Below are 26,627 nucleotides of genomic sequence, written 5' to 3'. Positions count from 1 at the left end.
CCCCCTTTACACGCTACTCTACGGTCCTCCAGACAAACAGGTAAATACACTGGGAGCATGCTGTATTGGCTATGCCTGTGTGGAGTGGGGTGGATGAAAGATGGGGGGGAGATTGAGGCGTGCATGAAACAACGGTGAGTGAATGTGCATCATGGCAAGGGTAGGGATGGGGGCCAATGACTGTGATGGTGCATTTGTTAATAACTTTTCTTTTCCCCCTGTACAACTCATGTAGGTCAGCGCCCACCAGAAAAAAGATATTGGTCGTGCCATCGCCAAGGACGTCCAGACCCTGGGGGTCTACCACAGATGGAGCAGCCACTGCCGGAAAAGATGGGAGGACATTCGCCGCTGGAGCAAGAAGACAGCGGAGGCCCAGCTGGGGATGGCCTCCCAATGTGGGAGGGGTGCCCATCACACCATGACCCCCCTGATGTTCAGGATCCTGGCAGTGGCGTACCCGGAGTTGGATGGGCACTTGGGGGCATCACAGCAGCCACAAGGGGGTGAGTACACTCTCATTCTGATGATTTTGCGCGCAGTGGAGGTGTCTGGGTGGGGGAGGTGGGCTGTGGGTTTCCCTAGGCCAGGGCAAGTTTAGGAGGCATGGTCCCTTTGTTCTGGCAGAGCCTGTGGCACCCCACCCTACCTGTGTACAGTGCCAAGTACACCTAGTCAGGCTCCTGTGTTATCCATGTGCGCAAATGTCGTCCATAGCCTTGTAGGCCGTGTTCCAGGGATTTAACAGTGGAGGCCAAGTGCGCGGCATAGTGCAGGGGGCTTCTGTGTCTGTCGTGTCCGCCAACGGTAATGGTAATGCATGCACTCAACATGTCTTTCTTCTGTCGTTCCCCCCCTTTTTGTGGTCTCCCTGTTCTTGTATGCATTAGCATCATCAGGCGGAGTAGCAGTGGCAACGGAACAGGAGGGAGCTGCATCCCACATGGCCCTGGAGGGTGAGACAATGGACTCGGAGTTCACCAGTGGGACGGAGGGCGAGGGGAGCTCCAAGGTGGGGACAGAAGCTGACACCAGTGACACTGACTCATCCTCTGATGGGAGCTCCCTTGTGGTGGTGGCAACATCTGTGCGCCCGCATCTACAGGTACAGCCGCCAACCCCCCTACCAGCACTGCCCTCCCAGCAGCCCCTCAGCCTTTGCCCCGTGCTCACTCACCCAGGAGGGTGGGCATCACCTTCGCCCCAGGCACCTCAGTCCCTGCCCCAGTCACCCCTGCTGCCCTCAGTGAGGAGGACATTGACCTCCTCAGGTCCCTCAGTGTTGGGCAGTCTTCCATTTTGAATGCCATCCAGGGTGTAGAAAAGCAGTTGCAACAAACAAATACATTCCTGGAGGGCATTCATTCTGGTCAGGCGGCCCTTCAGCGAGCTTTTCAGACTCTGGCCTCAGCACTGCTGGCAGCCATTGTCCCTGTGTCTAGCCTCCCCCCTCCAACTTCCTCCACCCAGACCCAATTCCCTCTACCTCAGCCTATCCCATGCACACCTTCAGACCAGCATGCACACACGTCAACACACAAGGGAAGCTCAGGCAAACATAAGCACCACACATCCCACAGGCACTCACGCAAGCATCACACACATGCAGACACACCAACATCCACTGCCTCCAATGTGTCCCCCTCCTCCTCGTCTCCCTCCTCCCTCCCAGTCTCGTCTAAACTCACACCTGCATGCACTACATCTACAGCCACTACTGCCATCACCAGCACACACAGCACCACACCCCACTCACGTGCAGTCACCACCCCCACTGCCATTCACACGTCCCCTGTGTCCTCTCCCAGTGTGTCTGTGACGCCACCTCCCAAGATACACAAACGCAGGCACACACCCACCCAACAGCCATCCACCTCACGGCAGCCTCCAGCGCATGCACCTTCACCCAAAGTCACCAAACGAACACCTCCTACAACCACAACCTCTTCCTCCACTCCCAAACCCCCTCCAGCTACCCATACTAGTGTTTCCCAAAAACTTTTCCTGTCCAACCTTGACCTCTTTCCCACACCTCCCCCACCCCGTCCGTCTCTCCAGGTCCCACCCTCACAGCCACAACATCTCCGGGACCAGTGGTGCCTGCAGTCACCGGAATCTGGAGTGCACCGGCCACCATGGCAGCCAGTGTGGCACGGAGCCACAGCACGGACAGCCCCCCACCTGTGAAGCATCAAAAGTTGGCCAGTGCCCAGCGGGAGAGGGTGAAGACTCCAGCCACCAAAGCCGCTCCCAGCGGTACAGGTGGGAGTGTGGAGTCAGCTGCGACACCGTCCAAGGTGGGGAAGGGCCACAAAAAAGTCAGCTGGTCTGGGAAGAGCAGCACGGCGGAGAAGACTGCCATTATACCTGCTGCCCAGGAGCCCACCGCCATCATCCCTGCTGCCCAGGAGGCCACCGCCAGCACCTGCCCTGCTGCCCAAGAGGCCACCGCCAGCACCTGCCCTGCTGCCCAAGAGGACACCACCAGCACCAGCCCCGCTGGGCCAGAGAAGACCGGCAGCACCAGCCCCACTGAGCCAGAGAGGACCGCCAGCACCAGCCCCACTGGGCCAGACAGGACCGCCAGCATCAGCCCCGCTGGGCCAGAGAGGACCACCAGCACCAGCCCCGCTGGGCCAGACAGGACTGCCAGTACCAGCCCCGCTGGGCCAGAGAGGACCACCAGCACCAGCCCCGCTGGGCCATGAAGGACCGCCAGCAGCTGAGTCACTGCAAAGGACACCGCTGCCACAAGCACCGCTAAACAGGGCACCGCTGCCACAAGCACCGCTGAACAAGGCACCGCCGCCACATGCACTGCTGAACAGGGCACCGCCGCCACAAGCACTGCTGAACAGGGCACCGCCGCCACAAGCACCGCTGAACAGGGCACCGCCGCCACAAGCAACGCTGAACAGGGCACCACCGCCACATGCACCACTGGCCCATGAGCGCCAAAGGCACTGACGCTACTGAGCCCGTCACGAGCAGGATGAGGCACTCTGGGCACCAAGCCCCCTCCAGAACCAGTAGAGAGATCCATCCACTTCCTCAGTCCTTGGCAGGATGAAGCACTCTGGGCACCATGCCCCATCCAGAACCAGTGCAGAGATCCATCCACTACCTCAGTCCTTGGCAGAATGAAGCACTCTGGGAACCAAGCCCCCTCCAGAACCAGTGGAGAGATCCATCCACTACCTCAGTCCTTGGCAGGATGAAGCACTCTGGGCACCATGCCCCCTCTAGAACCAGTGGAGAGATCCATCCACTACCTCAGTCCTTGGCAGGATGAAGCACTCTGGGCACAAGCCCCCCTCCAGAACCAGTGGAGACTGTCATCCACTTGAGAGACTGTGGCTTTGCACTCCCCAGGATACAGCAGTGGGCAACCCACCCACTGCAGAGACTTGAGAGACTGTGGCTTAGCACTCCCCATGATTGAAGAGTGGGCAAACCACCCACTGTAGAGACTTGTGAGACTGTGGCTTTGCACTCCCCAGGATTGAACAGTGGGCAAACCACCCACTGTAGAGACTTGAGAGACTGTGGCTTTGCACTCCCCGGGATTGAACAGTGGGCATGTGGCCCCCTCGTGGATTTGCCGTCGTGCACTCAACCGGCTGAGGTGCCCCCCCTTTGCCACCCCCTGAGGTGCCTGTTTTATTGCTATCTGATGCCCCTGCAGTGTTCTCTCTGTCATGGTCGGGGATCTTGTGTGGGCCTCGCCCATACCGTGTGGGCCCAGTGTTCCACGGACTTCAATGGAGCACTACCTGGACTACTATTCTTGGTGTATATTTTGTTTATAGTGTATATATATATTTTTGCGTACTGGATTTTAATATATTACAATGATTACACTAATTTTCTTTGGTCTTTGCATTCTTCCAGAGGGGTTGGGGGGTGTAACTATAATGTATCATGATGTATTAGTGTGTGTGTTGTCGTGGGTGAGGGTGGGGGCGAGGGTGTTGCGTGTTGCGTGTGTGTGTCTTCGCCGCCGGCGTTCGTTCTCCTGGTAGAGGAGCAAGAAGATAAAGGCTGGCAGGATCTGCAGCTCTGGTTCCATGGAGTCCTGGTTCCTCGTGGGGTGTGTAGAGGTGAGCGTTTTCCCTTCAAGGTCCTGTTTCCGCCGTGTTTTTGTCTGCGGTGAATCCGCCCTGGAAAAGGTGGCGGATTGGTAGGTTGTGATACTGTGGGCGGTACTTTGTCCTCCGCCTGTCTCTTGGCGGTGACCGCCATGCTGTTTGTTTGTACCGCCGTGGTGGTCGGAGTGTTAAAGTGGCTGTCTTTGTTGGCGGTTTCCGCCACGGTCGTAATTCCAATTTTTTTACCGCCGTCCTGTTGGCGGTCTTACCGCCGCTTTAACACCGTCTGCCAGGGTTGTAATGACCACCTGAGTATTGATATGGGTTGACCCTGGAGTACCCCAGTTATGGCCACATATCGTCCCATACCATCTTCCCACGTATGTGTCACTGTCATTGGGATGCGCTTTCTAATTAGGATGGCCGTACCCCTGGATCCTTTATGAGATCCTGCATGATAAACCTGGAAAAACCCTTTAAGCGTCAGGAAGAGGCATCTATTACCCATTAAATGTATTTCTTGGAGAAGCACTATATCTGCCTCGAATCTCATTGCCATCATAAGAACTGCTCCTCATTTAAATTTCTCTAAAATCCCATTCATATTCCATGATAACACTTTAAGTGCGCCTAATATAGTAGATTTGCGTTGTTACCATCCGAAGCTAACATAAAGGTATGTGCCCACACTCCTAGTTTCCCATCCCTTACATTAACCTGTTATTTTGAAACCAGCCTCCCATCCACCCAATCCCCACCCCACCCCAATCCCCACCCCACCCCAATTCCCACCCCATACTTCCCCAACTAGAAGTACCTGTTGTGTTGTGTCAAGGACCCAGCAGACCAAGCCGACCCATGACAACCGTCACTCCCCATCTCACATCTCCCCTCCCCAACCTGAAAAAACCTCCTTGCAGTCATGTCCACTCTGCATCTAAGCAGAACCACCGAAGCCTTGGTGCTTTGTGTGTAAAAATAGAGGCCATAGGCCAGGGGATAAGTCCTGTCCAGGTAAACCCCCTGAGCCTACCACCACTAATACATCAAGCTCTAGTGCCCCTAGCAGTAGTGGTACTAGTGGTGGGACTGCTGGCAACAGTCAAGCAAAGGGTGTAGTTGGGTTCACTTATGGGTCCATAGTGGAAACTGATGTCATCAGTCCCAAGACAGTTTCTGTCACACCTAGTGGCATTGGCCTTGCCACACTGGCTGCTTGTCCCCTTACAATGGATAAGTACAGGCAGACAGTTTCAATAAATGGTGTTGAGGCCTTGGCCTACAGGGACACAGGTGCCAGTTTCACTTTGGTGACTGAAAACCTAGTGCACCCTGATCAACACATCATTGGACAACAGTATAAGATTATTGATGTCCATAACTCCACTAAGTTTCTTCCCTTAGCTATAATTCAGTTTAGTTGGGGTGGAGTTACTGGCCCTAAGCAGGTGGTGGTATCACCTAGCTTACCTGTAGACTGTCTCTTAGGTAATGACCTAGAGGCCTCAGGTTGGGCTGATGTAGAGTTTTATGCCCATGCAGCCATGCTGGGCATCCCTGAGGAATTGTTCCCTCTCATTTCAAGTGAAATGAAAAAGCAAAGGAGAGAAGGCCTGAAAACTCAGGATCCCTCTCCATCAACAGGTAAAAAGGGTATCACAGTATCCCCTAACCACCCTACCATTCAGGATACTATTCCTGTGGTGGGAGAAACCTCTCCTGGGGTGGCACCTGTTCCAAGGGAATCATCAGCTGGCAAAGCAGGACTCCCTGAGGTGGAAGTACCTCTCTGTGGGATAACTAACATTGGTGAGAAAAACAGCACCATTTTAGTTAACATGGAGCATCCCTCCAACCCTCCCAGAGAAACTTTAGTGCAGAAACCCTGCACTACCTCACAACACTTAGGACAGCATCCCTGCCCTAGTGTGGAGCTCATAGGACAGCATCCCTGCCCTGCTCCAACTCAAGAGAAACAACATCCCTGTTCTCTCTTCCAGCCAGATGGACAAAGTTTTTGCCCAGCTATGGCTTTTCTGAGACAGCATCCCTGTCTGGCATTTCCATCACTACAAATAGGTTCAGTGGACAATTCCCACTGCTCTAAACTAAAACTTACTGATAGAAACTCTGAAAATACATCTTCACATTGTTGCTTAGCTAAAAAACTTCAAACAGGGTGGTTTACATCCCCACAGGGAAGTAACCTTATAGTGGATGATAAAGGGAGTAACCAGTCTATTGCAGAGCTACTCTCTACTTATCACCACTTAGACAATAAAGTCTCAACTGGCCAAGGTTAGCCTTATTGTCCTTCGTTTGGGGGGGGGTTGTGTGAGAAGGTAGCCTCTTTCTAGCCTTGTTACCCCCACTTTTGGCCTGTTTGTGAGTGTATGTCAGGGTGTTTGTCACTGTTTTCACTGTCTCACTGGGATCCTGATAGCCAGGCCTCAGTGCTCATAGTGAAAACACCATGTTTTCAGTATGGTTGTTATGTGTCACTGGGATCCTGCTGGTCAGGACCCCAGTGCTCATAGGTTTGTGGCCTATATGTATGTGTCACTGGGAGCCTGTCACACAGGGCCCCAGTGCTCATAGGTGTGCATGTATATGTTCCCTGTGTAGTGCCTAACTGTCTCACTGAGGCTCTGCTAACCAGAACCTCAGTGGTTATGCTCTCTCATTACTTTTAAATTGTCACTAACAGGCTAGTGACCAATTTTACCAATTCACATTGGCTTACTGGAACACCCTTATAATTCCCTAGTATATGGTACTAAGGTACCCAGGGTATTGGGGTTCCAGGAGATCCCTATGGGCTGCAGCATTTCTTTTGCCACCCATAGGGAGCTCTGACAATTCTTACACAGGCCTGCCACTGCAGCCTGAGTGAAATAACGTCCACGTTATTTCACAGCCATTTTTCACTGCACTTAAGTAACTTATAAGTCACCTATATGTCTAACCTTTACCTGGTAAAGGTTAGGTGCAAAGTTACTTAGTGTGAGGGCACCCTGGCACTAGCCAAGGTGCCCCCACATTGTTCAGAGCCAATTCCCTGAACTCTGTGAGTGCGGGGACACCATTACACGCGTGCACTACATATAGGTCACTACCTATATGTAGCTTCACCATGGTAACTCCGAATATGGCCATGTAACATGTCTATGATCATGGAATTGCCCCCTCTATGCCATCCTGGCATAGTTGGCACAATCCCATGATCCCAGTGGTCTGTAGCACAGACCCTGGTACTGCCAAACTGCCCTTCCTCGGGTTTCACTGCAGCTGCTGCTGCTGCCAACCCCTCAGACAGGCAGCTGCCCTCCTGGGGTCCAGCCAGGCCTGGCCCAGGATGGCAGAACAAAGAACTTCCTCTGAGAGAGGGTGTGACACCCTCTCCCTTTGGAAAATGGTGTGAAGGCAGGGGAGGAGTAGCCTCCCCCAGCCTCTGGAAATGCTTTGTTGGGCACAGAGGTGCCCAATTCTGCATAAGCCAGTCTACACCGGTTCAGGGACCCCTTAGCCCCTGCTCTGGCGCGAAACTGGACAAAGGAAAGGGGAGTGACCACTCCCCTGACCTGCACCTCCCCTGGGAGGTGTCCAGAGCTCCTCCAGTGTGCTCCAGACCTCTGCCATCTTGGAAACAGAGGTGCTGCTGGCACACTGGACTGCTCTGAGTGGCCAGTGCCACCAGGTGACGTCAGAGACTCCTGCTGATAGGCTCCTTCAGGTGTTAGTAGCCTTTCCTCTCTCCTAGGTAGCCAAACCCTCTTTTCTGGCTATTTAGGGTCTCTGTCTCTGGGAAAACTTTAGATAACGAATGCAAGAGCTCATCCGAGTTCCTCTGCATCTCTCTCTTCACCTTCTGATAAGGAAACGACCGCTGACCGCGCTGGAAGCCTGCAAACCTGCAACATAGTAGCAAAGACGACTACTGCAACTCTGTAACGCTGATCCTGCCGCCTTCTCGACTGTTTTCCTGCTTGTGCATGCTGTGGGGGTAGCCTGCCTCCTCTCTGCACCAGAAGCTCCGAAGAAATCTCCCGTGGGTCGACGGAATCTTCCCCCTGCAACCGCAGGCACCAAAAAGCTGCATTACCGGTCCCTTGGGTCTCCTCTCAGCACGACGAGCGAGGTCCCTCGAATCCAGCGACTCTGTCCAAGTGACCCCCACAGTCCAGTGACTCTTCAGCCCAAGTTTGGTGGAGGTAAGTCCTTGCCTCACCTCGCTGGGCTGCATTGCTGGGAACCGCGACTTTGCAGCTATTTCGGCCCCTGTGCACTTCCGGCGGAAATCCTTTGTGCACAGCCAAGCCTGGGTCCATGGCACTCTAACCTGCATTGCACGACTTTCTAAGTTGGTCTCCGGCGACGTGGGACTCCTTTGTGCAACTTCGGCGAGCACCGTTTCACGCATCCTGGTAGAGCCTGTTTCTGGCACTTCTCCGGGTGCTACCTGCTTCAGTGAGGGCTCTTTGTCTTGCTCGACGTCCCCTCTCTCTTCAGGTCCAATTTGCAACCTCCTGGTCCCTCCTGGGCCCCAGCAGCGTCCAAAAACGCCAAACGCACGATTTGCGTGTAGCAAGGCTTGTTGGCGTCCTTCCGGCGGGAAAACACTTCTGCACGACTCTCCAAGGCGAGAGAGATCCGTCCACCAAAGGGGAAGTCTCTAGCCCTTTTCGTTCCTGCAGAAACCTCAGCTTCTTCTGTCCAGTCGAAGCTTCTTTGCACCCGCAGCTGGCATTTCCTGGGCATCTGCCCATCTCCGACTTGCTTGTGACTTTTGGACTTGGTCCCCTTGTTCCACAGGTACCCTAGATTGGAAATCCACAGTTGTTGCATTGCTGGTTTGTGTCTTTCCTGCATTATTCCTCTAACACGACTATTTTGTCCTTAGGGGAACTTTAGTGCACTTTGCACTCACTTTTCAGGGTCTTGGGGAGGGTTATTTTTCTAACTCTCACTATTTTCTAATAGTCCCAGCGACCCTCTACAAGGTCACATAGGTTTGGGGTCCATTCGTGGTTCGCATTCCACTTTTGGAGTATATGGTTTGTGTTGCCCCTATCCCTATGTTTCCCCATTGCATCCTATTGTAACTATACATTGTTTGCACTGTTTTCTAAGACTATACTGCATATTTTTGCTATTGTGTATATATATCTTGTGTATATTTCCTATCCTCTCACTGAGGGTACACTCTAAGATACTTTGGCATATTGTCATAAAAATAAAGTACCTTTATTTTTAGTATAACTGTGTATTGTGTTTTCTTATGATATTGTGCATATGACACTAAGTGGTACTGTAGTAGCTTCACACGTCTCCTAGTTCAGCCTAAGCTGCTCTGCTAAGCTACCATTATCTATCAGCCTAAGCTGCTAGACACCCTATACACTAATAAGGGATAACTGGGCCTGGTGCAAGGTGCAAGTACCCCTTGGTACTCACTACAAGCCAGTCCAGCCTCCTACAGGTGCTTGAGGAGAAAATCCATACAGAAATAGCCCCATATATTGGGACTAACCAAACGTCAGTGCAGAAGAGAGCAGCTTTATGGGAGGCTTTTAAGGAGATGATGAGGGGACTCTGCATTGGAAAACAACATTGGGTGTTAAAATCAATACGGGATCTCCTGATGAAACTGGAGAAGGAAATATAACAATTAGAACTGGCACATGGTGATGCAAATATAGGGGTACACTATGCAGACATTAGAAATTAAATTTCCAAATACAATGAGCCGGAGACTAACTAAATGGGAAAATATGGAACGGCATGCTCTTTTGGAGAAGGGGGAACACTGAGGAAAAACCCTAGCAAGCATAATTGCACAGTCCTGGGCAGCTAACAACATCAGTAGTGTGATGAGTAAATATGGCACCCTATGCGCAACACTGCAGACATCATAGGGGAATTTTTGTAAATTACTCCCTGACGCAATGCCCATTGCGAGGGCCATGTGAGCCGGAACACATAAATTCATACTTAGAGAACATAGCCATAGTCTAGGTGGGAGAGGGATAACAGGAAGTTCATTTAAAGCCCCTCATGCAAAGGGAGATAAGGAAGGTGATAACTGAGCTGCCCAATGGAAAGGCCCCCTGGCAAGACAAACCAGGGCATCCTAATTTTATAAAACACATGTTGACCTATAAGCTCTGCATCTCCTTGCAGTCTTTGAAGAGAATTTACGAAGAAGGCAATACTTACCACATTACTGAACCCAGAAAAAGGCCACAGATAATTGTGATACTAAGGGAACTCTTTTTTTTAAATACAAATACTTGCAAATCAGCTCCACTCTGAGCTCCCAGAACTGCCTGTAGAGGAGCAGGTGCATGTTGTTCCAGGGAGATCAACAACCTATAATTTGCAGCCCTCTTTAGCCGCTTTCTATCAAATGGAAGCTGTAACAAATGTGATTGCTATTTTTGAGAATGCCACCAAGGTACTGAATTCTACTGGATAGAAATATTTTTTTACCGCACTAAATTGGATGGGCATCCTTAATCCATGTGAGAACTGGATCAGACTCCTATATACTTTTCCTACTGTCAAAGTCTTTATTAATGGTCAAACTTCCCAAACCATTGCAATTGAGTGGGCACAATGGAGGGCTGCCCCGTCTTACCAATGCTATTTGGGCTAGCCCTTGAACCCCTTGCTGCTAGATTGCTTCAGCGTCATGATAGAAATGCTCTCAGCTTCACATTGAGATACATCTTACTTCCATCCTATGTGGACTGTGCATTGTTCTACAAGGTTTCCTTTCCCACCCACGGGTGACAGGTGAACGCGGTTCAATGCACTAGTGCTGAGTGTGAAAGGCAGGTTATTGTAGCCCCTGAGAACCCCACCCAATACGTTGATGTAATACACTTATTGATTTTCGGATAATAATCCCTGCAATGGGATAAGGGGTACGGTGGTAACAGAAACAACCCTATTTTGTTATTCACAATAACACACACACACACATACGCACACACACACACACACACTGCACTAAGAGGAATAGACACTTTAATCTAAAAGCATTTATTACAGCATGGTGAACCTGTTTCTTAACACATCCAAAATAAATGCACAGGGTATCATAAAAACAGCAAGAGGCACGTTGTGAACAACTAGAAAAAAATGAACATTTCTAACATGATTAAAATATCATCTGAAACCTAACACCTTAAAACCTGCTTCTCTGCACTACCCTAAGAGAGCATAGAAATCAGCACAACTTGTAGTTTAGAGTTTCTTTGGGAGAAGAGAAACACTGATACCGTGTTGACAGTAAGAGCTGTTGTTATCAGCAGAGGCATGAAGGGAGTGTTCCCTGCGAAGGGCATACATGTGCCACCTAGTGACCTTCCTCCGGAACTGGGCTTTATCAGCATCAGGAGAGATGTAGCATCTTCGAAGTGCACTGGCAGGGGGTGAGACCGTCTATGGCAGAATATCTTGCAATAATCTGGGCGGAGGAGCTCTTCTCACAAGTGGTCAAGTGTCAGTCCTTATATACTAAATCTTATCAGAGAATGGAATTTCTGACATAAGTTTAGGAATGATTGTGTGCATCAAGGTGTGCATCCTAGACATTTCCTTATGAACATATAAGATGAAAGGATGTCAATTCAGACCACACTATTTTGTCTGTATTTGTTCTTATTTGAGCTTGACTTAATGATAAGTAGATTCTTGTCCTAGACTGATGTTGCATCAGGTGTTATGTTGGTCATTAGTCAAATGACTTTACGCTTTCACGGTTCTTAGAAAGATAAGGTAAGACGACATATGCATCAGTGGCAGACATGACAATGATTCTGCATACATTGGGTAAGATGGTGACTTACAGAACCTAAAATGGAGTGGAGGCCTACTCAAAAATGGGGTTGGTCCTAAGGACTTTATACCAGGACAATATGACTTTACACTTGTGTGATTTTGAAGACAACTGAAATCCAAGTGTCAAGGTATGTATCAAATTTGGATCCTTATCAGGGTTGACTGTCAATTAGCAGAAGTCAGTGATCTTTTCTCTCACCCAATGTTCTAGTAATTTGATTAACTATCTTAGAATCTGGTTCAACCAAGACCAAGACAAAATCTAGAGATTAAACTAACGTTCTGTCCTAAGCAAACTAGAGGACCAGGTTGCTAAATAGATAAAAGTCCCCCTCACTATGGCAGGAGGCCAAATTGGCATCATCAAAATGCTTATTCTGCCCAGGTTCCTATACTGTTTTGTCAATATTCTGATCCTCAGATCCCACTGACTAGACACTTCTTTCAGTCTATAACAAGAGTGATGACCAAGCTGAAGTGGGCAGACAAGCAGCCCAGACTATCCTGGAACACACTAACTAAGCACTTCCGGATGGAAGGCTTCACAATCCCAGGTCTGGAACTAAAATATGTGTGCACACAAATACAGTTTGCGTACTTCTCGTTTCTCCCCATCTAGCAGTTGATATGGATGCTGCACCCTATTCTTTTTGTATCTGCAGTTAGAAGGTCAACCTGTTCTAAAACCAATGAAATAAGCACAGTATGGGGTAAGAGTTGAGAGTGGAAAACTCTCAAAAATAAGATAGGAATGGTATTTTCGTACTAAAATATATTCCCATTTACGCACAACCCCCTCTTTACTATGACGAGTGAAGATAAGGAATCACACAACTGAGTAAGTTGCACCTTAATAAGTGGGAAGATCTGTATGATGAGGGGTCCTTAGTCACAACCAACAAAATTAAGTAAAACGTTGCCAGGACCTCTTGAGACTTGTATCTGTACCATCAGTTCAGGGTAGAGAGCGAACAAGTAACTCCAGACTTCCCCTTACAACCCCCCCCGAGTATCAAACCACTCAAGTTAGTAATTGCCAGTAAGACAACCAAGCGACGGGTATAAGTATTGTACTGAAAGAGGTAGAGGGTCAGCCCAAGCTAGGGACAAATGGGACAAAGACAGAGACATCCTGATTACAGATGAAGTATGGGAATACAGTTTATTCTCAAACAGGGGCATTACTACCAAGCAGCAAGCTCAGCATAATTCACTATTTGCACCTTCACAGAAATTTACCATACCTCACTGGCACTGCTTAAATAGAGCCTTAGCAAGATTCCAGATACAACAAAGGCCGAGCAGACGTGATGTATGATGCATTGCACTATCCCGGAGTGCAGGGATTCTGGAGGGAAGTGGAGGAGAAATTGAAACAAATGAGAGATTCTCCACTTTGTTTGGCACCACAGGTTGGATGGTTAGGATGGGTCTAAAAAGGTTACCAGATGCAGTGAGAAAAAGTCTCTTGCATTGTTGTTGGCCAAACAATTGGGGTAGACACAGGAGTAGGGGCAAGGTACCAACTTCCAAGCAATGGGTAGCAGAACATACGCAGTGTAATGAACAGCTAGAGATCGGTTAGGAACTGTAACCAGAGACTACCAGACCGAGAGATATCTGGTCACCAATTGTACAGCACCTGTTGCAGTCTGAGGAGGAACTAGCCCATAAAGAGTCATGAAAGATACATGTATCACTCATGTGTTAAAGCGGAGACTCACATCGGAATGTAAAATTGTCTACGGAGAGAATGTGAGGATCTTTATGGAAATGTCAGCTATTATGCAATTTTTTTCATGGGGTTGTTGATGAACAACATAAAAGGATAAATACAAAAAAAGAAATAACCCTATTGGAAGATTCCTTAAAGGGGCTCCCAGTGAGGTGAAAAGCTGTAGTTTGCTTTGCCCAATCCAACATCTCTAACAATCACCAACAATAGGTGTTCTAGAATGCTGCCTTGTTTCAAGGCACCTGTTGGAGTTTGAGATGCTCTTGTCAACATCTTTCTAGCTTCAGTATTTTTGAGGTCGAATATCAATATTCTATGTATTTAAAATGTAGGTACATAGTAGGCGCAAGCACCAATACCTGCCCTCCTCTCCAGCCATCATAGAGTACCTATTTCTTTGCATTTATAGAGTTTAAAGATTAGGCATATTGGTATAGTTCCTTTACTCAACAACTCACCTTGTACATTGGGATATTTTACCACATAAAGCAGGGCCCAAAGGAGTGTAACAGCAGTTGTATCTGAGCCTGCAAAGAACAAGTCCATCACAACTTGAACCAGGTTAGCTTCATCACATGCAGCCTTTGAATCGATGTTGGTCTGCAGAGAGAAAAGTTTTACCCAATAAGTTAGAAGTACAAAGTAACATGGAGCACCAGCATTGCCAAACAGCAACCTCCTGTCTTCTGGGCGTGTCTATCATGCACAATTGGAGCTTTACACTGCATAATACACTGACATCAAGCTGGCATGGCTACTTCCTCAACTAAAGGCATCCCTGTAGCCCACCAGCCAAGCACTGTCAGGGGGATCCGTACTGCTGGCAATAGAAGTAATGAATGAGAAAGTCATCTATGCAGGATGCTGCAGCAATGCATAGGGTCTCTGTGCTAGCACAGTGGTTCCCAACCTTTTGACTTCATTGGACCCCCGGTTTATCATTATTGGAACCCCGGGACCCCCAATGAATCATTATTGGAATCCAGGGACCCTGCACTGAGTCCTTACTGGAAGAGGGGACATGGCCTAAACATTGTCGATGATTTGAACCGCAAAACTATACACAAGAAATACAGGAACAAGCATGCCCTCAAACACAGACACAAATGAAAACACATTTTATTTAATTTGGAAACTAATATACATTTAAAAAAAAAAAAATATAGGAATGTTGGTGCTTTTCTAAATTCAATTGAAGCCACACATGGTCCATACCATATTCTATTTGATGCACCTGCCTTGCTCCCACAAATCAATCTGAGGATACTCATTTAATTTTCAGCCTCCAATTTCGAATTTCTTAACATTTACAGTATGTATCAAAACTTTCAGGTGTACACTTAGCCAATTTACTTATACACACTTTATTCATATGTTAATATTATTTAATTTTCTAAGCAGTCACGGACCTCCTGAGGAGGCTTCACAGATAACAAGGGGTCCCCGGACCACAAGTTGGGAACCACTGCACTAGCACAAATCGCGAGTAACTGCTGCTCACTGACAGGTAGGGCTGTTCACAAAGGTACATTTTATTGCAAATGTATTTTTTTGGCCGAATTTGCCTTTTTATGCCTTTCAGGAATTCACAAAGGGTTTCCAAACTCCAGTAAATCCATTTACAGGAGCAGAGACTGGTACCACATGTATGGAGATATCTGCAGGTGTAGTGGGCTTCCAAAATTGTGGTTTTCTTGGTTTTTGGGAAGGTTAGATGTTGAAACAACGAGTGCTTCAACCACCCATGGCTGAACAACGAGGTCAGAACAACAACCTCGTTGTTATCACTAATGCCTTTACCACGAATGCCTTAACAACTATTTTTCGTTGTAAAGGCATTCCTGGTAAAGGCATTAGTGATTAGCATGCACGGTTCCAGCATGCGCCCCCCCTGGCCCCACACCCCTAAAAATTACCACGACCACCCCCAAAATTACCACAACCCCAACCCCCCTCCCCTAAAACCTAAAGCACCCCAACCCTAAGCACTAAAACCTAAACCCTGACCCCCCTCCCCCACCCCTAAACCCTAATCACCCCAAGACCCCACCCCACCCCCGAAAACTAAAAATACCCCGAGTCCCCACCCCCTCCCCTAAAACCTAAAGCACCCCAACCCACCCCTAAAACCTAAACCGTGACCCCCCTCTCCTGCCCCTAAACCCTAATCACCCCGAGCCCCCGCCCCACCCCCAAAAACTAAAAATACCACGAGTCCCCACCCCGCCCCTAAAACCTAAAGCACCCCAAACCCCCAACCCACCCCTAAAACCTAAACCCTGACCCCTCTTCCCAACCCCTGAACCCTAATCACCCGAGCCCCCACCCCACCCCCCAAAAAACAGCCCCAGTCCCAGCCCAACTTACCTCCTCCTTGACCGCATCGACTCCCTTCTTCTGTGCCTTAACCACGCATGTATGTGGTTCACACATGCATGGTTAAGGCCCTAAAACAAGGATGTCGTGGAAAACGAAAGCGTTGCTTTGCTTTCGTTTTCCGTGACTTCGTGGTTTATGACTCGTTGTTCCGGGTGTTTTCCTTTTGGGAATGCCACAAACATGTATATTTGTTGGCATTCCCAATGTACACTCCATCTTCACTGCACCTTAGAAAGGGTCGTATTTCTACTCCAGCCCAGAGTTGCTGTAACTCCCAGTCCAGGGAGCGAACAGGAACAGATCACCTGAAGATTTATTGGGGTGGAGGAAGGAATTTCTCTACTATGATTGGTAGACGTATAGGATTACAGGGTGATGCCTAGGTTGATAAGAAGATGAATAACATGATAAGAAGATGCATGATATGCTAAGGAGATGTTTAAGATGAGAGGGAGATGAGTGATACCATAAGAAGATGAAGGGCTGATGGGTAGATGCATAATATCCTAGGAAACTCTCTAGCATGGCATGGAAGGGTAGCAGGTGGTAGGCAAATACATTACACAATAAAGAGATGCACAAAAGAATAGGTAGATGGGTACAGTGTGGGGAGACACACAGATGTACATAATATGATATGGAAATGCATAGGATGGTTGGGAGATGCTTATCATGATAGGGCAATTCATAACATGACAAGGAGATACATAAGGAGACAGTGAAAGATGACCTCATAGGGAGAAACATCAGATGATAGGTAGGAGCATGATATAATAGATGCATTTGGAGCAAGGGAGATGCAGATGGTTAAAGGAAGTATTATAGAATGGTGGAAAGATGGCATGAGATTTTGAAGCAGAAGTACAGTACGATAGGGAGATGCATAAGAGAAGATGTACAACGTGTCAGGAAGATTTTTATTTTGACATGGATTGTCAGATATGTAGGACAGTGATTAACAATCATGGGCACAGAAACACATGGGACAAAAATCAGTAATTACAGGTTTAGGAACTGTGCAAAAGAGCAATCATAATTAATGGGTAGAGAGCCATGGGCGTAGTCTTAAGAAATACAACCACAGATACATGGGATACATCAGCCAGCAATATTGGACATAGACCAAAGGAAAGCACAATCAGTAGTTGCAAACACACACACCTGGCAATAATTTAAACAGTGCTATGCTTTATTAAAACAAATATCAACAATGACTATCGAAGTGCACATGATAAGCTCACATTTGCGGCCATTTTGAAATGTTTTTCAAATAAAGTTTTTCACAGCCATTGAAAGATGGACATCCGAGCATGCGGAAAATATAATTTGACATGTCATCATTGATTTCATCAATGATGTCAATTAATGTGTCATGACTGATGTGGTATATGAGGTCATAAGCTGTGCATGACTGGGCCACAAGTTATAGTTAGATTGTCCAATGCATGCACGTGGTTGGGTGCAGGCCTTGAACCCATCCCCCCAGGTGAGCCCAACCCCAGTGCATGGCATTCGGCTGTGCACAATGAGGTTGACCCTAAGGCATGGCATCCAGTCTGGCTCTACTCCCAACCCACAGCAGGTGGCCATATTCCCCCCTTGTTTATGGTCTTTGGCAGTGAATCTTGGAGGATTAACTGCAGGGCCTAGACTCTGTCCAGGCCCATCCCACCAAGGGTGCCCAATCCCATGCAAAACCCAACCCCCCCTTTACTTAGCCCAACACCCACAGCCCCCTACCCACAGGAGCCCACATACCCAGGGGCACTCAACCTCCTCCACTGCGCATAGCCTTCAGTCCTGTACAGCAGTGGTTTGGCTCGGCATGCAACCCACTGCAGGCCCCCAGCCCCCACTGCGCATGCCCTACGGCCTAAACAATGGCTATGACCAGACCCTTCTTCTTTTTTAAGGGTTTGGTGGTACCACATTACCACTGCTGCGGTACCACAGGGATAACTGTGACGAAAATATAGGTGAAGAGCAGCTCTTTTATATGGAACACTCTACAATACCACAGACACTTCAAACCGCTTAAATCATATGTCTGTTTAGCAAAGTTTTAATGCAGAGAATTAGCACAATGAAGTTTATGTCGAACTAAAAAAGTGACAAGTCCTCTTGCCATTTTTGAAGCAAAGTCTTGAGCCATAGGATTAGTGAGTGCTGTCCGTGCTGGGCTGAAAAATGACAAACGCCTTTCACCTTTTCAAGCACAGTATCACAGCTTTGGCAAGTAAAATACCATCCAAGCTCATCCAGAATGAATAACTGCAGCCCCTGACATTTGTTTTGCTCTCACTAGCGCTCGTCAGAAAGGCATAGCTTTCTCAGGCTCATTGTGCTATGATTTAAATATACATCCACAGGCATAAATATTGCTCTTCATTGCAAGGTGATAATTTATTCATGTTTATATCTGAACAGTCTGAATTGTTTTTCCAGTTTTTGTTTTTGGATAATGAACAAGTCTTCAGAGAAATTCATATCTTGATTTCTCAGTTATAGTTTTTAAGCAATGTTTTGCAAAATATAAGTAGGTGAAAGGTTGGAGGAGCTTTACTACTAATTATTTCTTTTGAAAATATTCAACAATGTTCCAACAGAATATGTAAATTAAAAAAAGCTTTATTAGATAGAGAGGAACTTTGCTCCAGGTGTTCAAGATTGAGGGTAATCCAGTAGCTGTCATTTCTGAAGGCTAAAGGGAAAGCACATTGAGGCTGCCTGGCATATCTGTCAGCTCAAGGGTAGAGCCACTAAGAAACAGACAGGGACAGCAGCTTGAGTTTTTCTGCTGAACACTGCTCTTTCTTCAATGAAGATTGCTTCTGTTGTTCAGAAAAGGTATGCGGGTGTGAATCATTTTTTAAACTTGGGAAGGTTCCTTATTGGTGTTTAGGTTAGCTTAGTTAGCCTAGGAAATAAGGGTTGGAGATATTGATGTAAAGAAGCCTCATAATAACGTTGTAATGTTACAATATTGTCTATTGTTCTGCCTTTTGACAGGTATCATTGCCACTATCTTGTTTATTTTGATTAATAGTTAATATTCATATTATGTACATTAGGATAGGAGTTTGGTTTTCGTAGTGTTCTTGAGTGTGTTAATTCATGCTAAGAGTGTGTTTGGGTTCCAATGACTCTGTGAAATCGCACAGGACTTATTACCTAAAACACACATCATTCAAGTCATGCTCCATGGGTGGTTGCAGTCCAGGGGGGTTATCTGTCTCAGGTTGGAAAATTGCCAGATGGTCTAGAAAATCCACTTCTTGGCCTTGTTCTGAGGAGAAATCCAGTCTATGATACAGCAGGGTAAAACAGGAGACTGCTGCAATAGCCATGGAGTCATTGGACAGAACAATTAACAATACTTGACACAATGCCATGGGAGACAGCAATAACAGACACAAAGGTAAGTTGGATAGCAATCAACTGTAACAGAGAGCTGTGAAAAGCAATGATTATTAATGAGAAAGCAATGGACAATAATCAGAATAGAATAATCTGAGTTTTCAAGCACCAATAAAGGCTGCGTAGTCACTAGGGACATCAGTTAGCAATAATATATGCAGAGGAATGTAAGACTCCCACCACAGTAAGAGGCCAAAGACACAAAAGGCATCAATCAATCAATGACACACAGCCACGCAAGCCACGCTGTCAATAATCCGAATGGAGTCAATCAAAATAACATCAGAATTAAAGAACACAGAGTCATGTGGGATCGCAGTCACCAAAGCAAACCAGGAAAGAGACCTGTGGGGGTACCAATCAGCATCAACAGGCAGAGAGGCATGCAGTTCTTATGAGCAATGACAAGTACTCAAATACGAAGGACAGCAAGCAGAAACAGCATGCGTCAAACTTGCAATAGTGATACAGTATCATTCAAGAGAGCTGTAAGTAGAAACAGGTGCAGAGCTAGGTGAGTCTGCTGTAATAGCCACTGAGTCGTGAGATAGGACAATCATCAACACCTCACACAATGCTTTAAAAAAAAAATGGGGATCCAGGTGAATTGAAACCGCACCTTCTTGCTTTATTATATATATGCAATGTATGGCACTTTTCGGTGCACGGGTTGTGAGGGCCAACCCCCTAGACCTCAAATAGCCATGGGCTCGTAACATTGAAAAGGAGACCCAGCACATCAAAGTGTCCACTGATATCCACAAAATTATCACATTTCTTAAAAAATCACATAATTCAATAGAGTTCTTATGAAAACTTTTTGTTCTTTATTTATCCACAGTGACAATATCTAATCCATCATAGCTAACGCGTTTCGTCCAAACGGACTTCTGCAGGGCTCATAATTGCAGTATGTAACGCGCTCCACGGCAGAACGCCATCCGATCTCCTGACAATGACATGAGATAGCAATAACATGCACAAATCCAGGAACCAGCAATCACTGGCATCTAGCTTTGCAAAAAAATCATCGATATCAGGAACAGGGGCATACAAGGCAAATACCAGACAAGAAGCACAGGGTCCTGGTTGCACATTGGTGTGAGGCAGCAATCTGTTATAAGTAACACACACCTGTGTGGGATATCAGTCATCAGCAGCACACACAGAACCATGCTAAACAGCAGTCAGTAGTAATTAGCATGGAGCTAACTGCAGCACAGTCAACAGTAATAAGCACAGAGGTATGCGAAGCAGCAATCAGCAGAGCGCCATCTGAGATGGCAATGAGCTGTAAAATCCATAGTTCTACATCACACAGCAGTCAGTAATAAAGCACAGAGACCAAGTAGGACACCAAGCAGTAGTGGGATCACCTGACCGGACATAGGGACAGTAGTCACCCATGCTGATAGAAGTGATAAAATAAAAACTTTGGGCCTGATTTAGATCTTGTTGAAGGGCTTACTCCGTCACAAATGTGACAGGTATCCCGTCCACCACAATACCATTTACATAGGTTATTATGGGATGATAATACAATGGAGAGAATGTCTGTCATGTCTGTGATGGAGTATTTCGCTCCGCCAAGATCTAAATGAGGCCCTTTATTTCCAGCCCGCGGGTACGATGCACAGGTAATGCCGGGGGTAGAAACTGTCATCACATTATAAACACCTGAACATTTAAAAAATCAGTGTTCGTCATGACGTAACAAGATACTACAACATCCACAAAACATGGCAAACTGACAAAAAAGCCCATATATACTGAGCTTAGCAGTCTTAGGCAGGAAAAAAGCATTGAAGACTGCCTGGTCAAAAACTGGACTACTACAAACTCTGTGTTCCATCTTGAGCACCAGGTCAGTTATAGTGTGCATTTTCTGTGGCATATCAGTTGGATTTTTATCACCGAACTTGCTGAAATAGTCAATTACCCCCCTCTAAACAATACTGCTGAGTATCTAAATTACCATCCGCAATATAACATATTTAGGGGCCTGCTTACGAGTTGGTAGAAAGGGTACTGCTGTCACAACGGCGTGAGATTCCCCGCCCGCCTAGGTGGCCGCTCGCCCGCTGAATTACGATGTTGGCGGGTTGCTGATCAAGAGACTGCTGTCAATCTGAGTGCACAGCCCAGTTGAATCACTGGTGGTGTATGCTCCATATTGTTTAAACAATGGGAAAATGATTTACCTTTGTAAGGCATAAAAGCAAGAAGTGGCAGGTTGTAGATAGTCTCTAGCCCGCCCAAAGGACATGTACATAGGCCAGAATCTGCTTCTTTAGTTGACTACCTAGAAGTGAAAGCTCCAACAGGCAGGATTCCAGGCCTGAGTGAATAAAGTTCATCATATTTCTGGTTTAATCAATTCAAAGTAAGGGTTTTGAAATCGCTCTAAGGACCCACAGTTAGTTACATTACACCGAATGAATGTAAACGTAAAGGAATTCAGTAGTCGTTCCCTGGAAAATGAAGAGCGTCTCTGCCTGTTGCTGGGTTCCTCTTGCGCCTTTGGCTTCAAACATTTCTCACTCTTTATAATCTCTAAGGAAATATACTATTTATTTGCCTTTTTTCAGGGCTGGGCAACCATAACTTCTTTAATGTATTCTTTTTTCATAATCTGTGAAAACCCCTGGGAAATATATCAAAGAATTGCATACTTCATCCAAAGCCTAATTAATAAGAATATCTCAAGAAGGTCACAATGTAAATAGTCTACACTTTAGACCACTTAGTCCAGACCCATCTACTCACCTTCTCGATCTGACTGATGTAGAGGTCAATAAAATCTTGGTGCTCCTCTTTCGGGCTTGCCTGGTGATCCTTTACCTCCTTCTTCACATAATTACGTACATATTCCAAGAGGTCAAAGACCTTCTGGTGAGGCCCTGGGAGGAGGCTTATCAGCCATGGGAAGGTCTCGTACAGCTGATGAAGAATAATGTGCCCTGAGTCAGTGACGTGCAATAACTTATATACTTCATATTAAATAACATATTTAATACAGCACTGAACAAGTGTCTAAATAATCCAGCTGGAAATCACATTTCTTGCTTTCCAAAATCCATCGAACACATTCAAAAGACAAGAGATTTTGGAGTTGCTTTGTTAAATGCATTCATATCCCTTCTTTATAGTCTCCATCAGGTTTTCACTGTTTGGAGGGTTCAGTGAGCAATGCTCTGTAATCATGATTCTGAGGCCATGATTTATCGTTAGTGCAAGTTTGCGTCAAAAAGTATACCGTCGGCTAGCTCCATTCCTGGACGCCAGCCAGGCGCCATATTTAAGGAATGATTCTAGCCAGTGCTAAGACCCGATTAACGTCAAAATAAATGACGCTAACCGGGTGGGGGAGGCGTAGAGGAAACAGGAGGCTGTGCGTCAAAGAATGGCGCTAGTCAGGCTAGGGTAAAAAAATGACTCTAACCTGACTTGCGTCATTTTTTTGACGCACAACCCCCATGGACATGACTCCTGTCTTAGTAAAGACAGGAGTCATGTCCCCCACACCAATGGCCATGCCCAGGGGACTTATGTCCCTTGGACATGCCCATTGGGCAAAGTGACATGTAGGGGGGCACAAGTTAGGCCCCCCATGGCACTTTAAAAAAAATAATGAAATACTTACCTCTACTTACCTAGGATGGGGTCCCCCATGCTCCGCTGTCCCTCTGGTGTGGGTGGGGGTGTCCCTGGGGCCTGGGGAGGGCACCTGTGGACTCTTCCCATGGAGGTCCACCATGGAAATTAGCCCACAGGTCCCCTAATGCCTGCCCTGACCCAGGCGTTAAATAATGACGCTAAACAGGTTTAGCGCCATTATTTAGGCCCACCTACCTCCCGTGTGCCATTTTTGCACTGAAGGATAAATATGGTGTTAGGGCCTTTGAGTCATTTTTTGCCCGGGAATGCCTACCTTGCATCTCATTGACGCAAGGTAGGTTTCCAAGGTAAAAAAAATTACGTTACCCCCAATATTTTGATGCTAGACATGTCTAGCGCCAAAATATAAATATAGAGTTAAGTTTTCGCCGGATTTGCATAAAAAAAGTTTACGCAAATCCGTCGCAAACAGAGTATAAGTATGCCCCTGAATCTCTACTTCTATGCTCTCAAGCCATGGCAGAATCTGAGCATGTGTAGCAACCCTGGAGCTATGAAGAAGTTGGAAAGTTAAGACTTACATATATGTATGAACTACATTGGTCATATGTGTTACAGCGATGCATTTACTTTCTAAAATGTGACATTAGAAAATATTTTCAAGAGTCGTTTTACTGCTGCATTCGTACGGAATTATAAAATGTGGTCAAAGTGGAGAAATGTATGAATAAAATGAGGTTTTCAGAGATCTTCGTTAGGCATGTGGCTTTTCAACGCATTTCGACGAGACTACATCAGTCTCAGTGTCAGAGTCAGGAAACTCATTATTCTGAGTGACAGGTCGCAGTGTCTGAGTAAGCCCTGAGTCCAGCCTGCCAAACTTCAGGCGGTGTCCGCATTTAGCAATTAAGTCAGGTTTTGAGAGAGTCAAAGCTGAGAAGGGCGGAGCTGATGCAATCAAGTGTTATGGAGCAGACATACAAGGGTTCATGGCAACTGCTCATTTAAATACATATTTAATTTTCAGTACGACAATTATGTGCATATTCCCAAAATTCCAATTAACTTGCCATGTATTTATTTTCACCAGGCCCAGAAACCATGAAAAATTACACGCAGGAGGATAAGGTTCAATGCAAGGCCTTTTTCAACTAACAAGGGACAGCCCAAGTGAAACCATACTTGTCAGTCGAAAAAGAAAGCAGACGAACTGGGCTAGTATTTGTACTTATATTTGTTTTTCAAATGCGTGCATTTGCCTCAGGATAGACTCTTAAGATATAAGCATTGATTTTCCAGCTCTTTCGGAGGTGCAACAGCAGTAATCTGGTTATTTCAGTGGCAGAATTTGCAATAGGACGGTGTAATATCGCTTCTTAATAGAGTATTACTTTGTTTTCATGAACAAATTGTTTTCAATGAGCCCTAGGTGGTGTTTTTAATGGAGTTACAGTTTTCTACCTTTACCAGGTTTTGCGGTCTGCACCTGGGTGACTTCCCTCTGTGGGACAGTTCTACAGGGGACGTGGGAGATGGTTGTTGGTGGTGTTGGAGTGTATCTTTTAAAGGCAATATTAATACGAACATTTGCAATATATTGTGTGATGAAGCCGCATGGAAAATGTGTTAACATAGAAAATAATGCACACGTTTGAAATGTGCCCACGGGGAGTGGCTACCAATTTATACGAATACTAATAAAAAGACTTATTAATTCTGAATAAATTATGCAATAATGTTTTGAATTTGTATTAGTATATCATAATTAGAGTTATGTGTTAAGAGTTTGCTTCAATAAACAAAAGGGCTTTAACTTAGCGAGGGTTTGGGCCTAGCTACCTGGCCTCATGTTAAATTGTATTTTCTAACGTGTAGTGTGCTGTTTTTCCTGAAGGACACGAAGTTGTGTGTAGCCGTAGTAAATTCTTTCTCATGAGAACCGGCTTGCTCAAGGCGATGTTCTTGCTAGATGCAACAGTGTAATTCGTAACAGGTGCAAGGTTAACCGCACTAGGAGAAGACAATGAAGACACTGACTGGAGCGCGAAGTGTGACATTCTCTCCCTGACATTCCAGCCGTTGAAGACGTCAATAACATGGACCAATCCGTGACATGGGAACTGTGAACTGTGGAAAATTCTAGCAAGGTGCTTACCGAATTATTGGACAGAGATAACGTTGCACCAAATATTATCCAATGAGGAATTAGGGGATAGTTAGACAGTTTTGATTTAACGGCGTGACCCAAGGAGAAAGGGGGACATTTGCCATTTTCCACTTGCCACCTCCATTGTGCCATTTGCCATTCTTCTGGATATTCCAAACCCATACTTTAGTCTTTTAGTTGTCCTATCAGCCACGCTGTTTTTTGCCCACCTCTTGCTTGAAATTATCTTCTCCTCTATCTGAGGGAAGTAATGTTCCTTAGCTATGCTATTTTGAGACTTCGCCCCGTTCCAACTTTGCTGATGCTGATGAACTGGTGTCCTGAGGACGAAGACTGACGCTGCTTGCTGATCTGTTGGATTGGTAACTATCCAATGCAAATTGTGAGTGTCTGTTTGCCTTTCTTTCTAGGTACCAACTGCTATTTTGATAGAGGCCTCAGTATAGAGGTTTTCTAAATTTGTGTTCACTAAAATGTTTTGCATGAAGCCCAACATGCTAATGCTAATTTGAGGTTAGTTGCGGTGTTCACAAATATCTTATGCAAATAGACAAATGACTGAGTTCTTGCTTTGTTGATTCATGTAACAATGAGACTCTGCTAAGTTGTTTCATATTAATGATGTGCCAAAATATTGAATGAATATAGTTTATGCATTGATTAAGTTGTGCTCTGATTGCTAATTAGCAGTGCTTTTGATGAGGTTTATTGACGTTGAGATTAACAGACATGATATTAGATTTTTATTAATAGGGAAATAAATATCCCAACACCTAACTAAACTGGTGTGGTTATTCATGACTGAAGGGTCATGGTCTGTTCAATTATTGACTCTTATTGATTGTTTATTGATTAGTGATTGTCATTATTGATTGGATATTGATTTGTTGATTGATGATGCCAAGGAAATATTTCATACTGGGAAGTCCCCAAACGCGGCCCAAAGGTTTGTCGACCTAAACGCGTCTCCTTGTAAGTTTACTTATTAAGGCTCTGACGCGCTAACAGTGGCTGAGGTGGAATAAAAGGCATCTCACCTGAACTCCTGCGTGTGCCCATTTATTTGGACATTGTCACAGTAGAGACACCTGACAAGGAATGTGTTTCACCTCAGCATGGCTGCTGAATCATTTGGAAGCTGCCACATGGAGATTATGTGACAAGTTCTGGAAGTATTGCCATACAACTTACAGATCTCAACTTTTTGTGCAAAGGTAACATATTTTTTGTCAGCGGTGAACAGCACCAACTTAGACAAGCATTTTCAATGCAATGAATTTCCAAATGCATTTCATCGCATTTGCTCGAGTTAGAGCTACTAGCATTGTAAATTCCTAACTGGACTTTTCTTGCTACATAAAGTGAAATTGAAAAGTAA

The 26,627-nt window shown here is 46.2% G+C and overlaps 1 protein-coding gene across 1 annotated transcript in view; it reads right to left on the bottom strand.

The window, feature by feature from the left end:
* Positions 1 to 26,627, bottom strand: part of LOC138279162 (cytochrome P450 2J6-like) — a 149,904-nt gene that overhangs the window by 41,112 nt on the left and 82,165 nt on the right. Inside the window, exons 5-6 of the mRNA XM_069219382.1 lie at positions 22,231 to 22,404; positions 14,127 to 14,268 (exon numbers count right to left, since the gene is read on the bottom strand). Coding sequence (XP_069075483.1) covers positions 14,127 to 14,268; positions 22,231 to 22,404 — 316 coding nt within the window. The remainder of the gene's footprint in view (positions 1 to 14,126; positions 14,269 to 22,230; positions 22,405 to 26,627) is intronic.

This window comes from Pleurodeles waltl, unplaced genomic scaffold (assembly GCF_031143425.1).
Source record: "Pleurodeles waltl isolate 20211129_DDA unplaced genomic scaffold, aPleWal1.hap1.20221129 scaffold_69, whole genome shotgun sequence".
Lineage (NCBI taxonomy): Eukaryota > Metazoa > Chordata > Amphibia > Caudata > Salamandridae > Pleurodeles > Pleurodeles waltl.
The sequence above is the reverse complement of the archived record's forward strand: the minus strand, read 5'-3'. Positions and strand labels throughout refer to the sequence as shown.